This window comes from Pangasianodon hypophthalmus, chromosome 7 (assembly GCF_027358585.1).
Source record: "Pangasianodon hypophthalmus isolate fPanHyp1 chromosome 7, fPanHyp1.pri, whole genome shotgun sequence".
NCBI classification, from domain to species: Eukaryota; Metazoa; Chordata; class Actinopteri; order Siluriformes; family Pangasiidae; genus Pangasianodon; species Pangasianodon hypophthalmus.
Genome location: NC_069716.1, coordinates 6,113,288 through 6,136,207, shown reverse-complemented (window position 1 = coordinate 6,136,207; position 22,920 = coordinate 6,113,288). Strand labels below are relative to the sequence as shown.

Here is a 22,920-nt window from a genome sequence, read left to right as displayed (position 1 = left end):
CTGGAGTCCATATTGTGAAACACCTTGGCTTTTTTACTATTGGGGTAATAGCACACACGTCAGCACTCAGCTCCTTTACATCATTGCTGATTGTTTCTTAGTTTGCTATCCTTTTCACTCGCAGCACCATTCATCAGTTCCATTGACCCACTCTCATGTGCTGATATGATCACACCAGCTGTTGGGCAATTGTCCACCACGCCTCCCGAATCCTTTTACGTAGGTAACTAGCTACCTTTCAGATAATCCCAGTGCTCTTTTTTATCACAAAGTAGTAAAATCATGAAGACGATTATTAAAACATCAGTTCATCATGTCCATTATGCAGCTGAGTGGAAAACATTGCACGCATGCAAGAAATTCAATTTGCCATAACTGGCATGACTATATAGTACAGTGTGTCCAAATCATAAAAAAATATTGTTATTAACAACACTAATGGTAGTGTCCATAATAATAATAATAATAATAATAATAATAATAATAACAATTATTATTATTATTATTATTATTATTATTATTATTATTATTATTCAATATTCAATATTCAAAGGGTTTATTTGTCACATACACAGTTGTACAGGGTACACCATATAGTCAAATGCTGTGACTGTGAAAGTATGCAATAACTAGAATGAATAAGATACAATAAATGAAATTAAAAAAGAAAAAAAAAAGAAGTTTAAAATACACACACAAAAAATAAAAATAAAATAATAATAATAAATAATAAAATCCCTGTACAACTGTGTATGTGACAAATATACCCTTTGAATATTGAATATAATAATAATAATAATAATAATAATAATAATAATAATAATAATAATAATAATAATAATGGGCAGCATAGTGATGCAGAGGGTAATTTTGCCACCTCACAGCTACAAGGTCCCTAGTTCAAACTACATTCTCCTCACGGCTATGGGTTTCTCCGGTTTCCTCCCACCTCCCAGAAACTTGCGAATAGGTGCAATGGCTAGTCTAAATTCCCCCTAGGTATGAATGAGTGTGTGCATGGTGACCTGCGAATGACTGGAGTTTGCTGAAGATGAATGAAGATGATGATAATAATAATAATAATAGTAATAATAATAATAATAATAAGTACCAACAATATAGACAACAATAACAGTAAAATGGGAGTGTCACCTACTGTTTATCAGGTATTTTGTGGCGAGTGTTGCATTGAGTCTGTACCTGTTCATGTTATCTCTGCATTGTATCACTGATAGTGAGTAGATAGTTGGTCTCTGTTTAGGGCCTGATAACACTAATTTACTCATTTGAATTACAGCAACAGTCGTAGTATACATGTTAGATAACAAAAAAATGATCAACTGTGTATGGCAAGGTATTATAAAATCAGTTCAAAAGTTTGCATTTCCCTTTCGAAATGTGGTATAAATAAGTTGCATGGCCAGCCTTTGTCCCTAGTGTCTTCTTTTCAAGCTGTTTATCTGATGATTTTGATATTAAAATAGATTTCATTTTGGCAATTCGTTGTTTTGCTGGAGTATACATGCACATTTCATTTCAAAATATTTCAGCTTTTTTCCAATAAATCTATATATATATATATATATATATATATATATATATATATATATATAAATTCACCTAGAAAACAAGGGTTGCAAACTTTTGCACTCAACTGCATAACAACATGGCCGTGCATGAGTCTACAATTCACACAAGATAGTGAAAGTTTAAAAGAAGCCCATACTATGTACAAAGCACAAGCAGAAACTTCTTCTCTTGTTGCATTTCACTTTCTTTATATAAATACATCATGTATTTTTCTTTTTTCACCTAGAAACCATGGGGGTGCAAACTTTTGCACTCAAATGCATAACAACATGGCTGTGCATGAGTCTACAATGCACACAACAGAGTGAAAGATAAAAAGCAGCCCTTGACTATACACAAAGCAAATGCAGAAACTTAGAAAACCTGAAAGGCAAGTCTATATTAGGACAGGGCTGCCTGGAGCTTTTTGCCCCCCATACTTCCTGCTTAGACACTCTCATTCATATAAATATATGACAGTAAGTAGTGTTTATTTGGGGCAAATGAATACAGCATGTTAATTTAAACTCTTAAAAGTTAATGAGATTGTTGATTCAACTTTGGGGGATGTTGTGCCATGTGCCATGCTTGACAGGGGGAAAAGCTGTGCATTTGCAACAGGGTTTAAAGGTTGCAAGGATGAAGTAAGGACATTTTGTGTGACCAAGCGTGGCTACACGTACACGGACACACACACGTAGACATACTGATGTACCCCAACCAATGGCTCCACTGCAAAACGTAAACTCCCATACTGATAGAGCCAGCCTCCATCTTAGCCTGAAATAAATAGCGTGCTGCGTTCACTTGCTCCTTGCAGACTTCATTCCAGCCCAAGCAAGGGATCAAGTGCCTGTTTCATCGCTCATCACTGGCGGTACAAAAATACAACAACCAAGTAAGAATGATAATCCATGATCAACTTTTATAGCGCTGTTATATTTAAATATGTATGAGAAAATGTATGAGAAAAGAATAGTGTTAGAGAAGTAGCCGCGCAGTTTGGAAAAGGAATTGAAATATGATGGGTGTGTTTGAGTTGTGTTACTGTAGAAAATATACTCCAGGTAAAGCACTGAAGTGACAAATGCTACCTTTTTTTTTTTTTAAATTATATTTCTGAAAACTTTCTTTGCTCGAGTTCAGTGTAAGACTGCTATGCGTTTATTCATGCTAATATACTATAAACAATCATTGTATGAACGCTGCATGACTTACAGAGTTGACTCTACTAAGTAGGATGTTCAGCTATGCCAAACTGTAAAACTAGACTAAAGTAATAGACTAATTTTGCCTTGCATAGTTCAGTGTCTCAGTGCTTGCTCTGACTTGGAACCAGTCACCAAAGCTCAGAGTACACGTAGTCTCTGTTTTCGAAATCCTGTCTCACACCGACCACAGATCAGCTTGGCTTGTCTTCTCCTAGAAGTGAACATTGAGACCATTTATTCAGTGGGAGGAGCACCTCTAGACTGAAGATCCGTCAGGCCAAATATTTACTAAATGTGCAAGAGGGCACACGGTTGCTAAATCATAAGTAAAAAAATATGCCGCCATTCAGTTTTGCTGCTTAATCCTTATAATTTGTTCACTTTTTTTTTTTTTTTTCAGGATGACCCACCAGTACCCATCCCTTTCTCCAGAGCAGAAGAAGGAGCTGGCCACTATCGCCCAACGTATCGTGGCTCCTGGAAAGGGTATCCTGGCTGCAGATGAGTCCACAGGTGAATTCATGTGTTCTCTTAGTTAATGATTAATTAATCATTCTTAGTTAATCATTGTTGCATGGTGTTGATGAAGAGTAAAAGGTTCCCTTCTGTCGCAAGGACAAAAAGGTGTTTACAGCTCCAGAAGCCTGGATTGCACAAATAGGCCTGTTAGGAAAGAGATAACTGGCTTCAAATAAAAGTTTCTGTTAGATCTGCATTGCACCTGTTTAGTCACTCTGGTGGGAGCATCAAGGGCACATATTTATACCTTTTAAAAAAAATGTAATGTGCATTATTAGACCTTAAGGACCACTTATACTCTAAACCTAATACATCTTCCTAGGTAAAAGATATATACTAAAGGTACAAAAGATGTACTCTTCATGGTACCCCACTAGTGACAAGAACCTCATAACTGCTGAAATTGATTACATTTCTTATAGGTTTATATTTAACATATAATGGCTCAATTAATGTCTCATTGTAGGATTGCAAGCCAGGAATAACACACAATGGTGCATGTTGTTATAGGAAAATAATCAGTGCCTGGGTGGTGTGCCATTTCCACTTCAAAGTTGATTATTTTTAAATAACAGCACTTTCTGAAGTGTTTTATTCCTCCTATGTATTTGTAGCAAATTGTCAACATATAACATTTATTTATTAAAGAATGACACAACTGGGGTCCCTGCAGGACTAGTGGTTAGGCCTCGGCACTCCCAACAAAGAATGAGACAATTCATAATCATAATTTTATCCATTCATAGTTACATTTAACAAGTTACTTCCTGTTATCACTTGCATTGTTACTCGTATAATGTTGTAACCTTGCCAGCGTCTCTCTTTTCTGTATTGAAACTAAGAAGACAAAAAATGCAGCTTGTCACATTAGAAAGCCCTCTGTCCTGAAGATTTTTACACGTTGGAAAAGTCACAGCTTTACCTCTGACTGTTACAAAGCGCTGACAATGGAAAATCCTTCCAAAATAAACGTCACAACATTTATTTAAAGAAAGCTTACAACTTGATACTATAGTAACAATAACGTATAAGAACAAACACATTAATATAAACCAGTCAGAATTCATTCAACAGCAATGTGGTATAAGATATTCGAATTGCTTTTAAATAATCAAGTATATCATTCCTGCTTCAGGCACCATGGCAAACCGTCTGCAGAAGATCAACGTGGAGAACACAGAGGAGAACCGCCGCTTCTTCCGTGACCTCCTGTTCTCCGTTGATCCCTCCATTTCTCAGAATGTGGGAGGAATCATTTTCTTCCACGAGACACTGTATCAGAAATCAGACAAGGGTGTCCCTTTCCCCCAGCTTGTCAAGGAGAAGGGAATTGTGGTTGGCATTAAGGTAATGCTGTTTCTGAACTATTTATACTTCATTTAGTTCAGTATAGTTGCTGTTTAAATGCTTGTGCGTCGTAAAAAGTATTCATCTGAGACATGTTATCGCAGTTGCTCAGACGAGATTGTAGAGAATTAGTGTGCTGCTTACTCTTGCATGTTCAAAGTACAATCGGTCAGCTTGTTGCTTGGACATGAGTGCAGTGTGCACGTAGAGTAATCAAGTATAGAGGTTGCGTAAAGGCAGACAAGCTTTTTTCACCACTAAACTCTAAAGCAGGTGTCGTCAACAAACACACTGCAGTCCAGATGCAGACCCAGCAAAGTTTTTCAGCCGATCAAACCAAACACTTGAAAAATACTGTATCAGAACTGATCTCTGTAGGAAAAAAAATATTGTTAATCTTTTTAAACATGAATCATTGCAGCTTCTTTAGCAGATTCTGTGTTCTTGCTTACAGCTGCAAATCACATGCAGAATGTGAATTACTTTAATTATTGTAAAATATTTCCCTGAAGGCATCATATCAAGAAAGAAAAATGTCTTCACAGACGTTAATTTTTTATTTTATTTATTTATTTTTTTTAATTCACCCTCGCTGGTCTGATTAGTGAAGTGGCAACATGGCTGTTTTTGTCATCATTTAAAAAAAAAAAGTTTAATGATGATTGGACAGAGAAGTATGTAAGTATGTATGTATCTGTTTGAAGTCCCATGGATATCTCATGGAGTGTCAAAAGTGATAACATAAAGTGCTAGCGTGAATTAAAACATAGTATTCGAAGGAACCTGAGTGGCAACAACAGTCACGTTCGCTTATCCAGACCTTTATAAACAGACGTAACTGAACCTTCAGAAATGACACAGCCATGATCTAAATTTGCATCAGGTTAGACCTGTTTCGCACACATGCACATGCACGCTCACACACACACACACACACACACACATTGTCTGTAAGAACTGTCCACTGAAAATCATCTTCCCATATAATCTGTGCCCACAAATGATCCCTTCATGAATTAATTGGTACTCTTGTGTATTTAATGATGCTGTGTTTTGTCTTGTGTTGTCAGGTTGACAAAGGCACAGCAGGGCTGAATGGAACAGATGGCGAGACCACCACACAGGGTAAATCTAGCATGATGGTTCAAGACTGTGATTAGAATAACGTTCGGCGCTTCATGATTTGATCAGGTCACTTAGGCCTGTGAGTGTCTGTCAGCTCTTGATTAGTCTCTTACTCCTATGTCGGTTAGGGCTGGATGGCTTGGGTGAACGCTGTGCTCAGTACAAGAAGGATGGGTGTGACTTTGCTAAGTGGCGCTGTGTGCTGAAGATCGCTGATGGCTGCCCTTCTGCTCTTGCTATTGCTGAAAACGCCAATGTACTAGCCAGATATGCCAGCATCTGTCAACAGGTACACCCCCAGAGCATAAACTGGTTTTGTTCATAATATGTAAATCCTTCAGGCTTACGGGATCTGAGCATGCAAGTAATGTGTTCATTTTTTTTTTTCATAGAATGGCTTGGTGCCTATCGTTGAGCCTGAGATTCTCCCAGATGGCAATCATGACCTCCAGCGCTGCCAGTATGCCACAGAGAAGGTGAGCTTCTAAGACGTAGAGCTTCTAAGCTCTAAGACCATCAAAAGAAAGCAAAAAGAAAACGTCAGTGACTTTGTGATTGCTTCAGTCTTAAGATAGTCCTCAATATAGAACCAAAAGTCAAGAGGGTGGAGCTGGATCTGATCCAACTCCTCCTATAAGCCTAAGCCTAACACCTAACTCTAATACACACAATGCTGTACAACATTAAAAAAAAAAAATTAAATGCACAACTCTGCCCAGCTCTACCTAGGTAGCAGGAGCTGGATCAGCTCTGACTCCACCCAGTGGACTTTTTGTTCTGCAGTGAGGAGTACTTGTCAGTCTTCCTAATCCTCATTCGTGTTTCTTTCATTAGGTCCTCGCTGCTGTTTACAAGGCGCTGTCTGACCACCATGTGTATCTGGAGGGTACTCTGCTCAAACCTAACATGGTGACAGCCGGACACTCCTGCCCCAAGAAGTACACCCCGCAGGAGGTTGCCATGGCAACTGTCAGTGCCCTCAGACGCACTGTACCTGCTGCTGTTCCAGGTCATTAGAGCATGTTTAGACTGTTTATTAGGAAATATTGTTTTCTTTTTTTAATCTGTGCTCACTGAGATTTTGTCTTCTAGGCATCTGTTTCCTGTCAGGAGGTCAGAGTGAGGAGGAGGCTTCACTCAATCTCAGTGCCATCAACCAGACTCCACTGCACACGCCCTGGAAGCTGACTTTCTCCTACGGACGCGCTCTCCAGGCCTCAGCTCTCGCAGCGTGGAAGGGTAAAGCAGAGAACAGGAAGGCTGCACAGGAGGCTTTCTGCACTCGTGCTAAGGTAGGCAGTGAAATAGGGAACTTTGTCATGGGGGGGTCCTAGGAAGGTCCAATTCATGCCAGTTGTTATTGTTCCTAAAGCAGGCTTTCAAAAGTCCCCCTTCTGACTTTTCTCACATTTGTACACAGAGAATAACCCCAAAAAATCAAGACATAATATCGAATGAATTTTATTCATATATAAAACATAAGGAAAGGAGAATCTTTCTATGAAGCAGCAGATGTAGATCTGGCAAGTGAACATCATGCTTCTCCTGTTTTTGCCCCCCACAGATTAACAGTCTGGCATCTAAAGGCGAGTACAAACCAACAGGCCAGGCTGACCGGGCTGCCACGCAGTCCCTCTACACTGCCAGCTACGTCTACTAGACCAAACGCAGCACCATTAATGCCAACTGTTCCTGGACCACACAAAACTGTGAATACGTGACCAAAAACTGTTCAAGATAACATTGTAATGTTAACTTGATTTATAAACATACATATTCTGCATGCGCAGAATCCTAATCTGCAACCTCATGACCAAATCACCAAACGCTTTTTGTAGTTTATAAAGATTAAAGATCTTTTCATGTTAAATAAATAAAAGAAACATGCACTGATGGTTTGTTCTTCAGTCTTTTCTAGTATGTGTGAGTCGGAGACATCAATTATGCATTTTATTTGCATTTTATTTCTCTGACTAATTGGCAAGAACCATCATAGAAGTGGGGGTGAAATAGCTGTAAGATAAAGGACAGGTGGTTTAGCTATGTATGAGGCAAGGTTACTCTTCCTCATACATTTTACACTTCATCTAAACAGACAGAAAAATATCAGTAATGACCAGTTAACGTATCTCACTAGTCTTTCTGTGTAAAGAATTACATTGGATAAGATTGGGAAAACCTCGCCTGGTGTTTTTTTTTTATATTTGACTGTCCAGTTTCTGTGAGCCTGTGCCCACTGTAGCCTCAGATTCCTGTTCTTGGGCTGACCAGAGTGAAAACTGATGTGGTCTTCTGTTGTTGTAGCCTATCTACCTCAAAGTTTGATGTTGATGCTTTTCTGCTTGCCATGGATGTAGAATAGTTACTTGAGTTGGTTGTAATTTTCTTTAATATGTAGCTATTCCTTCTTCTTATGCACTTAAATTTCCTCACCCCATACAGACTCACAATTAATCAATTCAGACTTTGCCATGAGCATTTATACTTACCAATGTTTTGCATGAAACCACAGACCATTATTTAGCTTACAGTTGAGGCCAAATTTTACATACACCTAGGTAGAAAATATTCAATCTCAGTTCAGTACAACTCCACACATTTCATGTTACCATACATTTCATTAGGGCATTTTGAAACAATTGATTCAAGAAGGATTTATTTCAGCTTTAATTCACTATATCACAATTCCAGTAGGTCAAATGTTTACACACACCAGGTTGACTATCTCTTTAAACAGTCTAGAAGATTCCACAAATTGATGTAATGGCTTTTAGAAGGTTCTGATTGGCCAATTGTCATAACTAGGACTTAACCGGGAGTGCGCCTGTGACTTTATTTAGAGCCAGGACCTTTTTGCTCTGATGCAATGGAAAAATCCTACATCACCATGGCCTGAAAGGCTGTTGCACAAGGAAGATTATTTTAAATTATTTAACATATTTTAAAACCAGCATAAAAAAGCCAGACAAGTTTTGCAGGTGATCACCAGCATTTTGGAGGCATTTTCTCTGGTCAGATGAAACTATAATGTAACAGGATTGGCCACAATGATCAGCATTATGTATGGAGGAAAAGGGTGAGGCTTTTAATATGAAGAACACAATTCCATCAGTGAAGCATGGTGGTGGCAGCATCATGTTGTGGGGGTGTTTTCCTGGAAAAGGGACCAGTGCACTTCAGAAAATAGATGACATCATGAGGAAGGAGGATTATTTAGAAATCCTGAAGCAACACCTCAAGACCTCACACAGAAAGTTAAAACTTGGTCACAGCTGAGTCTTCCAGGAGGACAATGATTCTAAGTATACTTCCATAGTTGTAACAAAATGGCTGAAAGATAAAGTATTTTGAAAGAAACTCGTAGGGAAATAAAGTACATACCTTACTTCATTTAACACAGGAAATGTCTGACAACATGAAATGTGTTGAGTTGTGAAAAATTGAGTTTGAGTGTCTTTAGTTTAGGTGTATGTACACTTTTGGCAAACACGTAAGCTAAACCTGAGGTATCATTTTTAATAAAAACAGTGATCACTGGTAAATCATTGGCTGTGGTATGAGAGAAATAAAACACTTAGGGAAGTGCTGTCACTGGAAAATAATCAGCTTCGGGGTGGCAACAGTTACTCTGCTTCACATTAGGCCATTAGACCACCCAGTTGTTGCTTACAATTTTCTTTATTTTGTAAGATCTTTGGAATGGTAGTATCGAAGTGTTTGTGTTTTTTTTCATGCAGTGTGTTTTTAACAGTCATTGACAGTCACAGTATTTATTCAAATAATTTTTTATTTGACTAAACATGAACAACCCAACTACTCTATGAGTACACACATGCAAGAGCAGTATCTAAGTAGCCTTTCCACACTTACAATAAAATAGCACATTTGAAAGCAGCTTGCCCAAGTATAAAGGAAAAAAAGGACAGTGTGCTTAAAAAAATAGGTGCTCATAGATGACCTAACTATCTGAATGGGAAAATCTGAATGGTGTGGAGTCTAAAATAGAAAATGTGTGCTTGAACAATGACACAAAACTATTTAGCGCTTCATCGAAAAAATGCTCATGATTATCTGAAGCATATTTTTTTTAAAATCACATGACAAAGTGGTTAAGACCTTATCAATCCCAAACCTATGTAGCCCTTACCATTAAGACCTAACACAAAATAGGAAGACAGTCTATTTTTTTGGAAATGGGAAGCAACAAATAATGGTCTTGTGAGGTATGGAGACACAGTGAGTCAGGCTTTATGATGTAGCATGTATGATGTCAATCTAACCTGAGATTCAGACACTACAGGCTGCTTTGGTGAACGAACGCAGAGGTGTGCATCGAGACTGGGATCACTGTGGGATCTGCTCGTGGCACAAAAATACTGCCACATCAAGTGTACTGACGTTCATTCATTCAGTATCATTACCTGCTTTATCCTGGGGAGGGTAACTGTGGTATTAATTACTCAGTTCTTTTTATTTTGGGTAAATAAAACCGGCTAGCTTCATTAGAATATATTGCGGCACTACAGAATTGAACAGGATTGGTCTTTCTACAAGAGCAGGTGGGAGTGTGATTGAAAAACTCTTTTGTGCACACCTCTAAATGAATGCATTCTTCTTGAAGCCAAAAACACCACTAAATCTGACATGAGATCATGGATAATTTGTATGGTAACACAGATTTCCTCACAGAATGTCCTCACAAACCTTGATATTTTAGACTTAGTCACAATAAAATCCTGCTACACTTGACCCAACAAGTTGCATGTTGGTCATGGACACAAGTAGTCTGTATTGTAATGATGAACCTATCAAAACACGGCATGTGATGTAAAGTTTAGTCTAATAACAACCCTTCACAAATAGCTACCAACAAACTGCAATGTCTTTCTACACCTAGTTACATCAACTGAGAATTGTGTGTGAAGTATTGCCACTTACTCTACTACACTTTCTATGAGCTAACTGCAATGGCAGTGAACATGTGTGTGAAAATGTGCCGGTATTAACTAACCATATGCAGTAACCAATTTTACAGGTGCTCAGGGAAGATATTGGAAAGTGGACCGTATTATGCTCTAAACATGGGCACCCTTGATTAAAATGAATGGTCATTTTTAAGCACACTAAAAAGGAAGAAGCTCTCTGATATATGATGTGGAGCTATGTCCTTTTGTCATCACACAACTGTCAAGAAGCCAGTAAAGGAAAATGCCGAAATATTAACCTTTTTGAAATGATGTATTGTTCTTCCTTATTTTCACCATTCAGTTGTATAGTAAAAACCTCCAATGGACTAGAAACCTTTTTTCTCAGAAAAGGTTTGGCAGAGGGCAACTGAATTCAGTCTCATGGAACACGGGCTGAGGAACAGAGGCCTTCAGACTACAGGTTTCGTCGTTTTGGGATTCATTGAGCCCAGGGTGGTGTCATTACAAAAAAAAAAAAAAAGCTTGAACTATGCTCTGGAGGCCTCATCACATGATGTAAACCTTCTCAGCCTGGGAGAAGTTGAAGACTTCTTTGGTTCTGGGGCACACCACCTTGTCGTCTTGGCGAATAGACAAGAGAGACTGTACAGGGAATAAAAAACATCAACATACTATTTAAATACCATTGTATTCATAAAGCAATCTAAAAATTTAAACAACAAGCAGCAACTGAAGGCAGGTGCAGTAAAGGACTGGCAAATCATCTCAAGGGAGGAAACTCAGCATTTGGTGATATCCATTGGTTCCAGACTTCAGGCAGTCATTGACTGCAAAGGATTTGCATTCAAGTATTGAAAATAATCCTTATATTTATAATTATGTTAGTTTGTCCAATTACTTCTGAGTCTGTGAAAATGGAAGGATTATGTAAAAAATGTCTGTAATTCCTAAACAGTTAATGCAATATTTTTGTTAAAACTCTTGAATTAAAGCTCAAAGTCTACACTTTGGTGTACAGAGGCAAAATTACAAAAATTGTGTCGTTGTCCAAATATTTATGGACCCGACTGTATACACACACAGAAGTGACAAATTAAAGGAAAAACAAATGTAAAGGCCACCACAAGTCACTAGAACAGCTTCAATGTGCCTTGGCATAGATTGTACAAGTCTCTGGAACTGTACTGGAGCAATTGGCAACATTCAGTTAGCCCTGTGGACTGGGGGCGGAGTCATTCTGGATGAGAGCACTCCCATTTGTAGAGAAATGTTCTATCAGATAATAAAGACGATCAGTAAGAAAAACTTGGCATTAATTTTCAGTGACACTTCCCTCTAACAGCAGGGGACAAGTGGACCCAAACCATGTCAGCAAAATAAATGCCCCCCCACAGCATAACAGAGCCACTGGTTTTCCTTTTTGTCTTCCGTCTTTATATACATACGTATAGTACTATGCTAAGATTGTAGACATCCACTGTTTTTTTGTCATATATATGCTACTTTTATATCTTCTGCATTAGTGTGTACCAGAAAAAGCAGCTTCAGATTTTTAAGCATTTTCCACAAAAAGAAATGTCTGATATTTTTTTCCTGTTATAAAGAAAGTAACATTTTCAAATAAAAACATAAAACACAAAAGCAAGTGAGACAGCCAAGGTCTGCAATAGAAGTGGGGCAAATATTCAAAAATAAAATCAACCAATTTGCTTAAAAAAAAATGGGTAATATGTTTCGTTTTTTACACTTTACCATTCTTTAAAGCAGTATTTTTTTTTTTTGGTCAGAGAGTCAAAGAGAGAGACACACATACAAACAGAGACGGACAGATGCAGAGCAACAGTGAGAGGGACAGAAACAGCTGTACAGAGACAGACAAACAGACAGACACATGGAGACAGACGGTAACAGAGAGAGAAAGAGAGGGACAGACAGATAGGAACAAAACAGAGAGAAAGAATCCGACAGAGACTCAGAGAGAAAGAGAGAGAGAGAGAGAGAGAGAGAGAGAGAGACTACATGAAATGGTTTAATGGAGCCTGACTCTTTTTTTCCTGTACAAGATTGCCATGTAACAGTTCTCTACTCACATTATAGCCATAAACATAGCCATTAGGCAGCATCATGGGTGGATTATTCTCATTCATGACCTCCCCGGAGATTTTACACACCAGGCGAGAGTTTGCGCAGTGGGCCATGGGGAGAGGCTGAGCCAGCTTGTTCAGGGACTTGCTGCATACAGGACAGTCTGGGTTTTTAGAGGAACCATCCTCTTTGTAACACTGTCTGTGAGCAAAGAGTCAAGGGCAGCAACTTACACTTGTAATTTGGGCAAGAGGAGGAAGTTCAATACCGTTATTAAATCCCTATTCTGTTGAAAATGATATATATCTAATATCAAGACAAAATATGTGTCACAGACAGTCAGTATAGTTACCATCCTTTGGAATCTCAATGGAAAATGCTAGCATTGCTCATGGTTTTGAATGAAAAAAAGTAAAATCTAATTATTCTACACTAGAAGTATGATTTTAGAGAACAAAAATATATACGTATGAGTATATTACAGAATATTTCTATCATTCAGAAAGAGAAATACTACTGTTAATATCTTAACATAAACTACTGAATGTTTCTTAACTAAATTATAAACAATCTTCTGAAAAACCTAACACAGTAAGTGCATTGTTGCTACAAATTACATTTGTTTTAAGGACATACAAACATTTGCGCTCAACTGTATACTAAGACTGTGTTAACAGTAACTCTAGATGCTATTAGGAAAATGTGGTGTGTGTTGGAGGTAATCAAGCCCACTGCTGTGAGGATACGGGGTTTTGATGGCAGACAGCCCTGCCTGCAGAGTGATAGTGAACACAGAGTTGTTCCCCAGCTGGTGTAATCTGTAATTGTCGTATCTGAATTGCTGGATCAGCATTTTCCAGCGGCCTGGATCCAGAAGGTCCTATAAGAGACAACAAGCTTCCTGTAAATCATTTCACTGTTTCCAGCCCCAACATCTGAAACTGTTCACGTCTTTTTAGGAAATCATTTTCCTGGGCTTTTCCAATCTCAACTAAGCTTCCTTAAAATATAATTATAAAGGATCTCAGTGACCAGTGGATGTTTCAAACTGTAGTTGAGCTTTCATTAACTTCCACCCTTCACCCCAATATAATACACACCAATGAATAAATATAAGAGCCATTTCAACCCATAAAGATGACTGCGCTTGCTTCTTAGCCAAGTCTTCTTTGCAAGAGAGATTCTGTCTCACTGGGATTCTAATTTATGAGGACTCACTAGACTACATTATGGGATCTAGTTATTCATGTGTATCATGTGATGTCAGCTGAGCATGTAATAAAATATGTATCCTCAGTAGCCAACATTACACTTTCACAGAATATTGTATCAGTTTATACTAAAGCACTGTTGAACTATCTAATTGGATTGCTCAGAAGATGTTGATTAATCTTCTATAACAGTAATTTCTACTGCAAAGCAAGGCACTTGTTCTAAAACATTATTGTATCTATAACAGCTATTTCACAGTAACTTGTATGACTGACACCTAAGCCTGATAGTTAACAGATTAAAAATGTGTTTAACAAAGAGAAACAATCATAATTGTTGAAATGAGCAAGCTTTCTGGAAAGAGATGTTTATTTATGGAAGGAGTCTCCGGTCTCAAGCGTACTTGTTGGTAAACTTGGGTTAAACACTGGTTCAGTTCATTTTGAGAAAAAAAGACTCTGATGAATGGTCTGTCCAGAAACCTCACCTTGTATGGGGAAATGTGAGTGTCAGAAGGAAATGCCAGCATGCCCATCACCTGCCGAACCTCATCCAGCTGCCCGCCTTCTGCTTGGCTGAAGTGTTTCCGTGCATGTCTGCAACACACACATGTCGCTTTTACAAACTATATGTACCTAAACAGCCCTTAATCTGTTTAGATTACAGAAGCGGGTCACTGTACCGTACTGCGTCCATGCGTTTGTTCTGTCGAATGAGCTCAATAAATTCCTGGATCCTTAAACTGAACTCCAGACAGCTCTGAGTGAAAGGAGAAATTTTAAAACACCATGTTTGCAATGTCTCCATGCTAATGCAATATAAAATAATAGTAAATTCAGTACCACTTTATGGAATGACTAACACTGCAAAAGACCAAATTCAGTATACTACTCATGAAATAAACAGAAGATCGCTCTACTGTGATGTCGTCATATGTGTGCTTACCTCGAGGATTTTGCAGTGCCTTCAAAGACAGCTCAGCCAATCAGATTTTAGAACTGAAGCTATCTGATTTCTAATTTTTACTCAAGTCTACTACAGCAGTACCTTCATTTTCCTCAGACGAGACTTGTTGTCATGGCACCAGGCCAAGCAGGTGGCTGTTTCCTGCCTTTCAAGTGATTCCTCCACTTCTTTTGCAGTGAGGAACATCTCAATGTTGACCAAATCCTGGCAAATATGTAAATATGTGGAGATTGATTCATCATTAAAACAAAAAAAAACAAACAAAACAAAACAAAACAAAACAAAAAAACCCTAAGAAAAATGTATAAACCTTTCCTCACCCTCAGGGATGAATTTTATATTTTTAGGCACCTCATGTGCTGTAGGTCACTACTTTAAATAATTATATGTCTGGTTTTCTACACGCAAAAAAGCAGAGTGGGGAACAGCGACGAACCTCGATCCCACTTTGTTTGGCGAGCTTGACAGCAGTGTTGTAGTAGCCGCAGCGCAGCAGGTGCTCCACCATCATGCGGTCCATGCGCTTCCTCTTCCACACGCTTACATTAGCCGGCTGATCGCTGCTGTGCTCTTTCAGGTGTTCAATACGCCGCTTACAGAGCTTAGCGCTCTCATCTTCAGCCTGGATTGATTCTGCCGCCTTCAAGAGATGTTACAGTGAGTGTTAGAACCCTGTAGGTCCAATGACCAGAAACCAGAAATCCACCAGTTTGAGTGCCTAACCATTATGAGTCTTTCCTAACACACTGTGTAAAACATAACACCACTAGCTCTGAAAAATCCTTTAACATCCAAAGTCTCTATACACACCAGAAACATTATAGACTAGGTACATAGGACTACACTCTTGAACTGTTTGCAGCCAGGCACACCTTTATGGGTTTAAAAAAAAAAAATCCATGAACCAATTTAATACAGATTTATTTATTTATTTGTGTACATTATTATTTTATTATTTTATTTAAATGTGTACAATTATATTATGGCTATTTATTGTAGCCATAGAGCTTTTGATTCTCAAATTTTCCACCAAAATAACACATTATTTCAAATTTATTAAGGTTTGGATTAAACCTATTTCAGTCATATATGATAATATCTATAAATACTCAATAATTAATAAATTATGGGTTGCACTTTCCTGTTGTAACAAAATTTTTTAAATTGCAGCTATGCTTCATGGTCTCCACTTGAGAGCCACTGTTCTATACACAATATGACAAATACTTACCTTTTTTTTTTACGTTTACAAGTTTAATCTGTGTAACTACTCAACGGACATTTTTTGAGAATGATCAATAGCGATGTAGCTCCTATTTACTTCAGTGCAATTCCTTCTTGTTTTTTTTTTAGACTACTGATTTACAGTTCCAATATTTAATTAGCAAAAATCCTCCTTCACATATTACGTGAATGGTGGTCATGAAGGAAACTTGAGCTATCATGGTGATAAAATGATACTGTAAAGCCCCTGACCATCACTGGTCCTTTATTTCAGTCCAGCAGCATTTTGCTAAGAGGATTGAAATAAACCTTGCAGACTGAGAACTGGCTCATTTGTGGTGGAAAACCCTCGAATGGTTTAAGAACAAGAAGAGGGCCAGCTCGACGGAAAAGAGCTATCAGAGTCTCTTTATTTAAATATAAACAAAAAAATTAAGCACATGATTTTTTGGCGATTAAATGTTTAACCTGCTAAGAAATAATGTTACTATATGAGCTTACCTTCCGTTTGAGCGCACTTAATTTCTCCACCACACCATCCAGCAGGGAGACCACAGAGTCCACCACAGGGAAGGAGCTGCTCAGGGTCTTCTCCAGCTCGGCCACCACCATGGTCACGTGACTCGTCTCACGGTCTATGTTCTTCTGCGCTGCACGGAAGCGCTTATTTAAGGTCTCATATGGAACCTGTGGGGAACAAAACATGTTCGGGGCAATGAATCAACTATGCCAGTTGATAGGATAAAGACAACCACTATTTATTAATTAAAGGAGCAATTTGTAGCATATTTATATTTCACTTATCATGTTCACGTTCACATAGTTTCCTTTTGTTCACATGGACTGCTATAGCAAACATACAATAACTGGTTCACTTCAAGATAACTCACTTCAGCTGAGATATATTAGAAAGTAAGACTTCAAGACTTTTATCAGTCAATCAATGGTAGTAGGATGCCTGATTAATAAGGGTAACTTTTTTAAATATCCAGCTGATATCTATCTACATGTCGCTTTAATATCCTTATGGACAATATACAAATGTGTATGTACTAAACCTGATTAACCAGTGTAAGAGGCTTTGATGTAAAAATGTATAAATGTCCTTCCTCTGAGTGTGATACAAACGTGTTTCATCGAAATAATCAGCATTTCTTCCTTTCTGAAACAACATAGGTTATATTCTAATATGAAGTCAAAATTGGCCCATTAAATGTATTACTGCACATCGTTCTGTAAAATAATGTCAATGCGGTCCAGTTTACTTAAGTAGATTAAATTTTATAAAATTTCATACAGAAATTTAATAAAATTTAATCTACACTATATATTTTATATATATATAATCTAATCTACACTATATAGCTAATAGTATGCAAACACCCAACAATCACACCCATATGTGGTTCTTCCCCAAACTGTTGCCACATAGTTGGAAGTGCACAATTGTACAGAATGTCTTTGTATGCTATTGTAGCATTACAATTTCCCTTCACTGGAACTAAGAAGCCCAAACCTGTTCCAGCATGACAATACCCCTGTGCACAAAGTGAGCTCCATGAAGACATGGATTGTCAAGGTTGGAGTGGAAGAACTCGAGTGTCCTGCACAGAGCCCTGACCTCAACCCCCTGAACAGCTTTGGGATGTAATGGAACGCCGACTGAACCCCAGACCTCCTCACCCAACATCAGTACCTGACCTCACTAATGCTCTTCAGGCTGAATGAACACAAATCCCCACAGCCACGCTCCAAAATCTAGTGGAAAGCCTTCCCAGAAGAGTGGAGCTTATTATAACAGCAAAGAGGGAATAAGTCTGGAATGGGATGTTCAACAAGCACATATGGGTGTGATGGTGAGTGAGGTGTCCACAAACTTTTGGCCATATAGTGTATCTTTCCTTACCTCACACTGCCCTGAACTATTCTGCTCCTTACTGTTGCGTACAGTGCTTACCTTGTGTTTATTAAAACAAATCATGGAGTATATTTTAGTATACTGAGTATATTTTAGTATACTCAGACAAAGTATATTAGTATAGTTATAGGTATGTGTTAATTTGTTATTGGTGATACTCTCAACAACAACTTTATTAGGAACACCAGAACAGTTGCTAATTCATGCAATTATCTAAGCAGCCAATTATGTGGCAGGATAATAAACATAAATATAATTCACATCAAACATCAGATAATCAAAAATCTGATCTCAGTGACTTTGACTGTGGCATGGTTGTTGGTGCCAGACAGGCTGGTTTGAGTATTTCAGAAACTGCTGATCTCCTGGGATCTCCAGTTTCGGTGAGTCTGTACCCACTGTATCCTCAGATTCCTGTTCTCGGCTGACAGGATTGTAACCCGATGTGGTCTTCCGCTGTTGTAGCCCATCCACCTCGGGGTTCAACATTTGCATTCTGAGCTGCATTTCTGCACACCACAGTTGCAAAGAGTGGTTATTTGAGTTACCATAGCCTTCCTGTTAGCTCAAACCAGCCTGGCCATTCTCCTCTGTCCTCTCATCAACGAGGTATTTCCGTCTGAATAACTGCCACTCACTGGATGGGTTTTTTTTTTTCCCCCACCCGCTCCATTCTTTGTAAACTCTAGAGACATGAGTTGGGCATGAAAATCCCAGAACCCCGGCAGTTTCTGAAATACTCAACCCAGCCCATAATTAATAAAGATCACATGTTAATTCTTAATGCAAGTCATTCAGTCATGTGGATTTTGTCAGCATCATTATACTCCAAATAATGAATAAATACATAAATCCAACGATTTACAATGACATGCCTCCAACAGAGGACACAAATGATCTTGATGTTCTAGGTACATCTGACAGGAAGCAGCACAAAATGAGCAGATCATAGCATTTAAATTCTGCATGCGTGCACAGTGAATGGGAGTGAAAGAGTCAGACAAAGTGAGACAGATTCCCTCTCGTTTAAACTCAATCTATCCCTGATATTAAGCATCTGATCTCGACATGTAGCTCTCCCGAGCAGCATTACTGCATGCCTGATGGATGTAGGAGGGGAAAAAAAGCAGTGGCGCAGAGAACAAAGGTGGCAAAGCAGCCATCACATGTTCTGCCATGACTAAATCCAAGCCATGCTGGGAACGTGAATGTGAATTTCTCTCAGTGTGAGCTGTGTATAGGATCGCGATATACTCATCTGCATGCACAGACATCCTGATCAATGTGAACACTGAGGCATGGCCATGTATGATCAGCATACATACACCGCCTGCATGTGTGCACAGCGCTCCTGTGCACATCATTACAGTCACCAGACTCGCTTAACAAGGTAGGGAAGGGGAAGGATGGTATATAACATAAGCTAGGTACAGGACTTGTGTCGATGACAAGCTAACGGCAGTTAACCAGAATGGCATGTTGCATTTACGCCATATTAGCTAGTAGCAATGTGGCCTAAGCCATTTTAGGACCAAGGCACCGTTTATTTATTTCAGGAGCTGGGCATTTCTTTGAGCAGGCAGCTAAAACAGCTCTTGCCTGCAGGGGAGGCTATAACATGGTCCGATGAGCATCAGAGCGTTTCTAATAACATCCAGAATTTAAAGCTGATTTTACTAAACAAAGCACGCTAACGGAGTTGGATTACATTTACAACAAACAGCGAACAAAAACAACTTTCTTCTTTTTTCAAAATAAAAACAGTATACTAATTAAAACCCTGATATCCACTAATCTTTCATTCCCCCTTTCTGTCTCTCTCTGTCTCTCTCTCTCTCAACTGAGTTGTTTTGCTAACTTGTTTAGCTTTAGCTCCCTGAACAAACCCGCACAGTTCTACATTGATTACAAATCACTTGACATCTACTTTAAACTACAGTGTTCGCCACACAGCTAGCCTAAATCAGCTTAAACTGACCCGACAATTTCCACGGGTGTCTTCATTAAAAATTAAGCAGTTACCAACCTTCAAAGTTGGATATTCTTGAACCTTAAGAGCCATAGAGAGTTGAGCAGCTGTTTCTTGCACCGCCATCTTGGTTTGGGGGAAAATGCTGCGCATGCGCATAACAAATCGGGGCGCTAGTGACAGGTTCGCTTGTTCATCAGTCGCCCTTACAGTGGATTTCACAGTGAAAGGTTTCTCTACTGCCTCCTGCTGACGACACGACGCATTACAGCGCTGAAATCTTTGAAAAAAATCTTTTATGTATATGTATATGTGTGTGTGTGTGTGTGTATGTATGTATATATATACTTTTCACATATATATATATATGTATATATATGTGTGTGTGTATGGCCAAAAGTATGTGGACACCTGGCCATCACATCTATATGTGGGTCTTCCCCTAATTGTTCTGCATAGTTGTGTAGAATTACTTTGTATGTTGTAGCGTTACAGTGTCCCTGTGTACAAAGTGAGCTCCATAAAGAGCCCAACATCAGTCCCCAACCTCAGTAATGCTTGTGGCTGAATGGGCACAGATATTTCAAGTGGAAAGCCTTTCCAGAAGAACAGAGGCTGTTCTAACAGTAAATGGGAATATTAATGCCAATGGTTTTGGAATGGGATGTTCAAAACTCACACATACTGTAGATGTGATGGTCCACAAACTTTTGGCCATATAGTGTATATCAGTTATACAAAATATTTACAAAAATGAAAACATTTATAAAAAAAAAACAAAAACTAAATCTGAATCTAAATCTGATTTAAATCTAAATCTGCAAATACAAGTATTGAATTTTTTTAATTCGTTTTTGGCTTGATAATCCCCATCATATTGTACATGATTCATAGCTTAAGATAAAAAAACTCTAATATTCCATTAAAATTCAATGCTTTTGCCTGCCTCTAAACATGTTTCAGTTTTTGACTATATCACCAAAAGTTATTATTGCTTATAATAACCTATGTCGATTTATTTAACATTTCTGGAAGGAATCTCCAGTGTAACAGCCAGAGTTTTCAGACATGGGAAAGTTTTCAGGACTTCAAGAGTGAGAAAAAAGAGAGACATATTGTTCATTAATGAATAAAAATGCAATTGTTGGTAAACTGAGTGGGATAAGAGTAGATAAAAAAACAGCCCATGATGTGCTGTTATTGGAAAATCATTCGCTTACGTGTTGGTAACAGCCCTCTGCTTCTCACAGGTCCATGTCACACCAGCCCACTGTTGATTAATTTCATATAAACGCACATCCCACCATACCCAACAGGATACTGTGGGCGCATCTGTTGACGTGGTTATACAGAAATGCACGCTTTTCAGATGTTTAATGATGCAGTGTGTCATTTTTTTTCAACCTACAGAAAAATCAAAGTGACTAGGACAAGATGTATGGATTTGTTTTGTAAAAAGATTATTTTTTTATAACCAGCTTAAAAGGAAACAAACGATTCCTGGAGTTAATAAAGCAGGAAATTTGAATTTATATTTATGTGATATTGTCTTAATAGGTAATTATGTTATGATGCAATGGGCTATTACATTAGTACGCTGGCCTATATGGATAGATTTTTAGTATCTAAACTAAAACTGGTTTGTCCCCCCAGTTAACCCACAATCCCCATCTTTTACGATTTGCCTGTGGTCTTTGGCACACAATAACTTCATCCTAGCAAACACAGAGCATTTCCCTAACACTATCATTTGGTTCTCTTTTAGATATTCTTTTTGGGAACCATTTCATAACCTTCTGGGAACATACTTTAGTTAGCAAAGTCAGTGCTTTTCCCAAAATGTTCTAGAAACATACTTTTATGACTATTTGACAATTCACAAGTGATGTTTGCCAAAGGTTGCTTTAAGGTACTATTTTTTTTGTAACTACAGACTAATATACCAGGAATGTTCCTGTAATGATGTGTCATGGTCTCATAACAGGAAGTTCACCAAACAGGTAGGCCTATTATTTTTGTTACTACAAACTTAAAGTTTCATTAGTTACAGGAATCTTAGGGGAATATTAAACCATAAACCATAATTCATAATGAAACTCCAATGTTTACAATGTTCTGTAAAGAAAACTTTGTTGGAAAACCAAACAGGAACTAAAACAGGAACTTTCCTCAGAATGTTTCAGGAACCAAAAAACAAATGCTCCCAGAATGTTCTGGGAGCTAATCATTGTTAACTGGTTTATATGCAGATGCAGTCTGTAAAATGATTCCTGACAGATCATTATTCTGCAAACAAGGATTTTATTTTTCCCTTAAACATTGCACGGCATATTTTATACATTGCTGTTCAAAAGTCTTAGGCACCGTGTTTTCTTTAGTACAAATTTTGTTAAACATGTTTATTTTTATGACTTCTGCATTATTGAGTCAGTACAAAAAGATTTTCTATTTCTAAACATTACTTTTCCAAACATAAAATAATAAATTTTACAGAAATTTTTGTATGTCAGTAAAGAAAGCAACATATTACATAACAGATCACTTTTCAGACCAAAAAAAAAAAAAAAAAAACAACAACATAATGAAGGCTGCTGAGTTTTCATGCAAAATAAGAAGCAAGTGCAACAGTCAAAGTCTCCAGAAGAAATGTGTCTGGTTCTGTAAGATGCTCAGCAAAACCTACCAGCTCATTTCCTTATAAAACAGCACATATTGCACTTGACACTACTATTTAAAAGAAAGAAAGAAAGAAAGGAAGGAAGCACACCAGATATTGACTTCCTTTAGTTTATTACTGTTTAATGCACTTTTTCTGCATATTTTCTTTTATGTAGAAACATATTCATT

General features: G+C 38.0%; 2 protein-coding genes across 2 annotated transcripts; one reads left to right on the top strand and one right to left on the bottom strand.

The window, feature by feature from the left end:
* The first annotated feature begins 2,309 nt into the window (after window positions 1-2,309).
* On the top strand, window positions 2,310-7,664 carry aldob (aldolase b, fructose-bisphosphate). Its single transcript, XM_053235488.1, has 9 exons — window positions 2,310-2,467; window positions 3,181-3,293; window positions 4,435-4,646; window positions 5,717-5,771; window positions 5,900-6,060; window positions 6,164-6,247; window positions 6,606-6,780; window positions 6,864-7,063; window positions 7,336-7,664. The coding sequence occupies exons 2-9, from the start codon at window positions 3,182-3,184 to the stop codon at window positions 7,429-7,431; spliced, it is 1,095 nt and encodes a 364-aa protein (XP_053091463.1). The 5' UTR covers window positions 2,310-2,467; window position 3,181; the 3' UTR covers window positions 7,432-7,664.
* Window positions 7,665-9,540: 1,876 nt separating this feature from the next.
* On the bottom strand, window positions 9,541-20,271 carry maea (macrophage erythroblast attacher, E3 ubiquitin ligase). The gene is made up of 9 exons (XM_026940647.3): window positions 20,131-20,271; window positions 16,688-16,873; window positions 15,399-15,602; window positions 15,044-15,166; window positions 14,679-14,755; window positions 14,484-14,592; window positions 13,531-13,664; window positions 12,790-12,985; window positions 9,541-11,341 (listed from the first exon to the last, which is right to left on the bottom strand). The coding sequence occupies exons 1-9, from the start codon at window positions 20,230-20,232 to the stop codon at window positions 11,246-11,248; spliced, it is 1,227 nt and encodes a 408-aa protein (XP_026796448.2). The 5' UTR covers window positions 20,233-20,271; the 3' UTR covers window positions 9,541-11,245.
* Window positions 20,272-22,920: the final 2,649 nt, after the last annotated feature.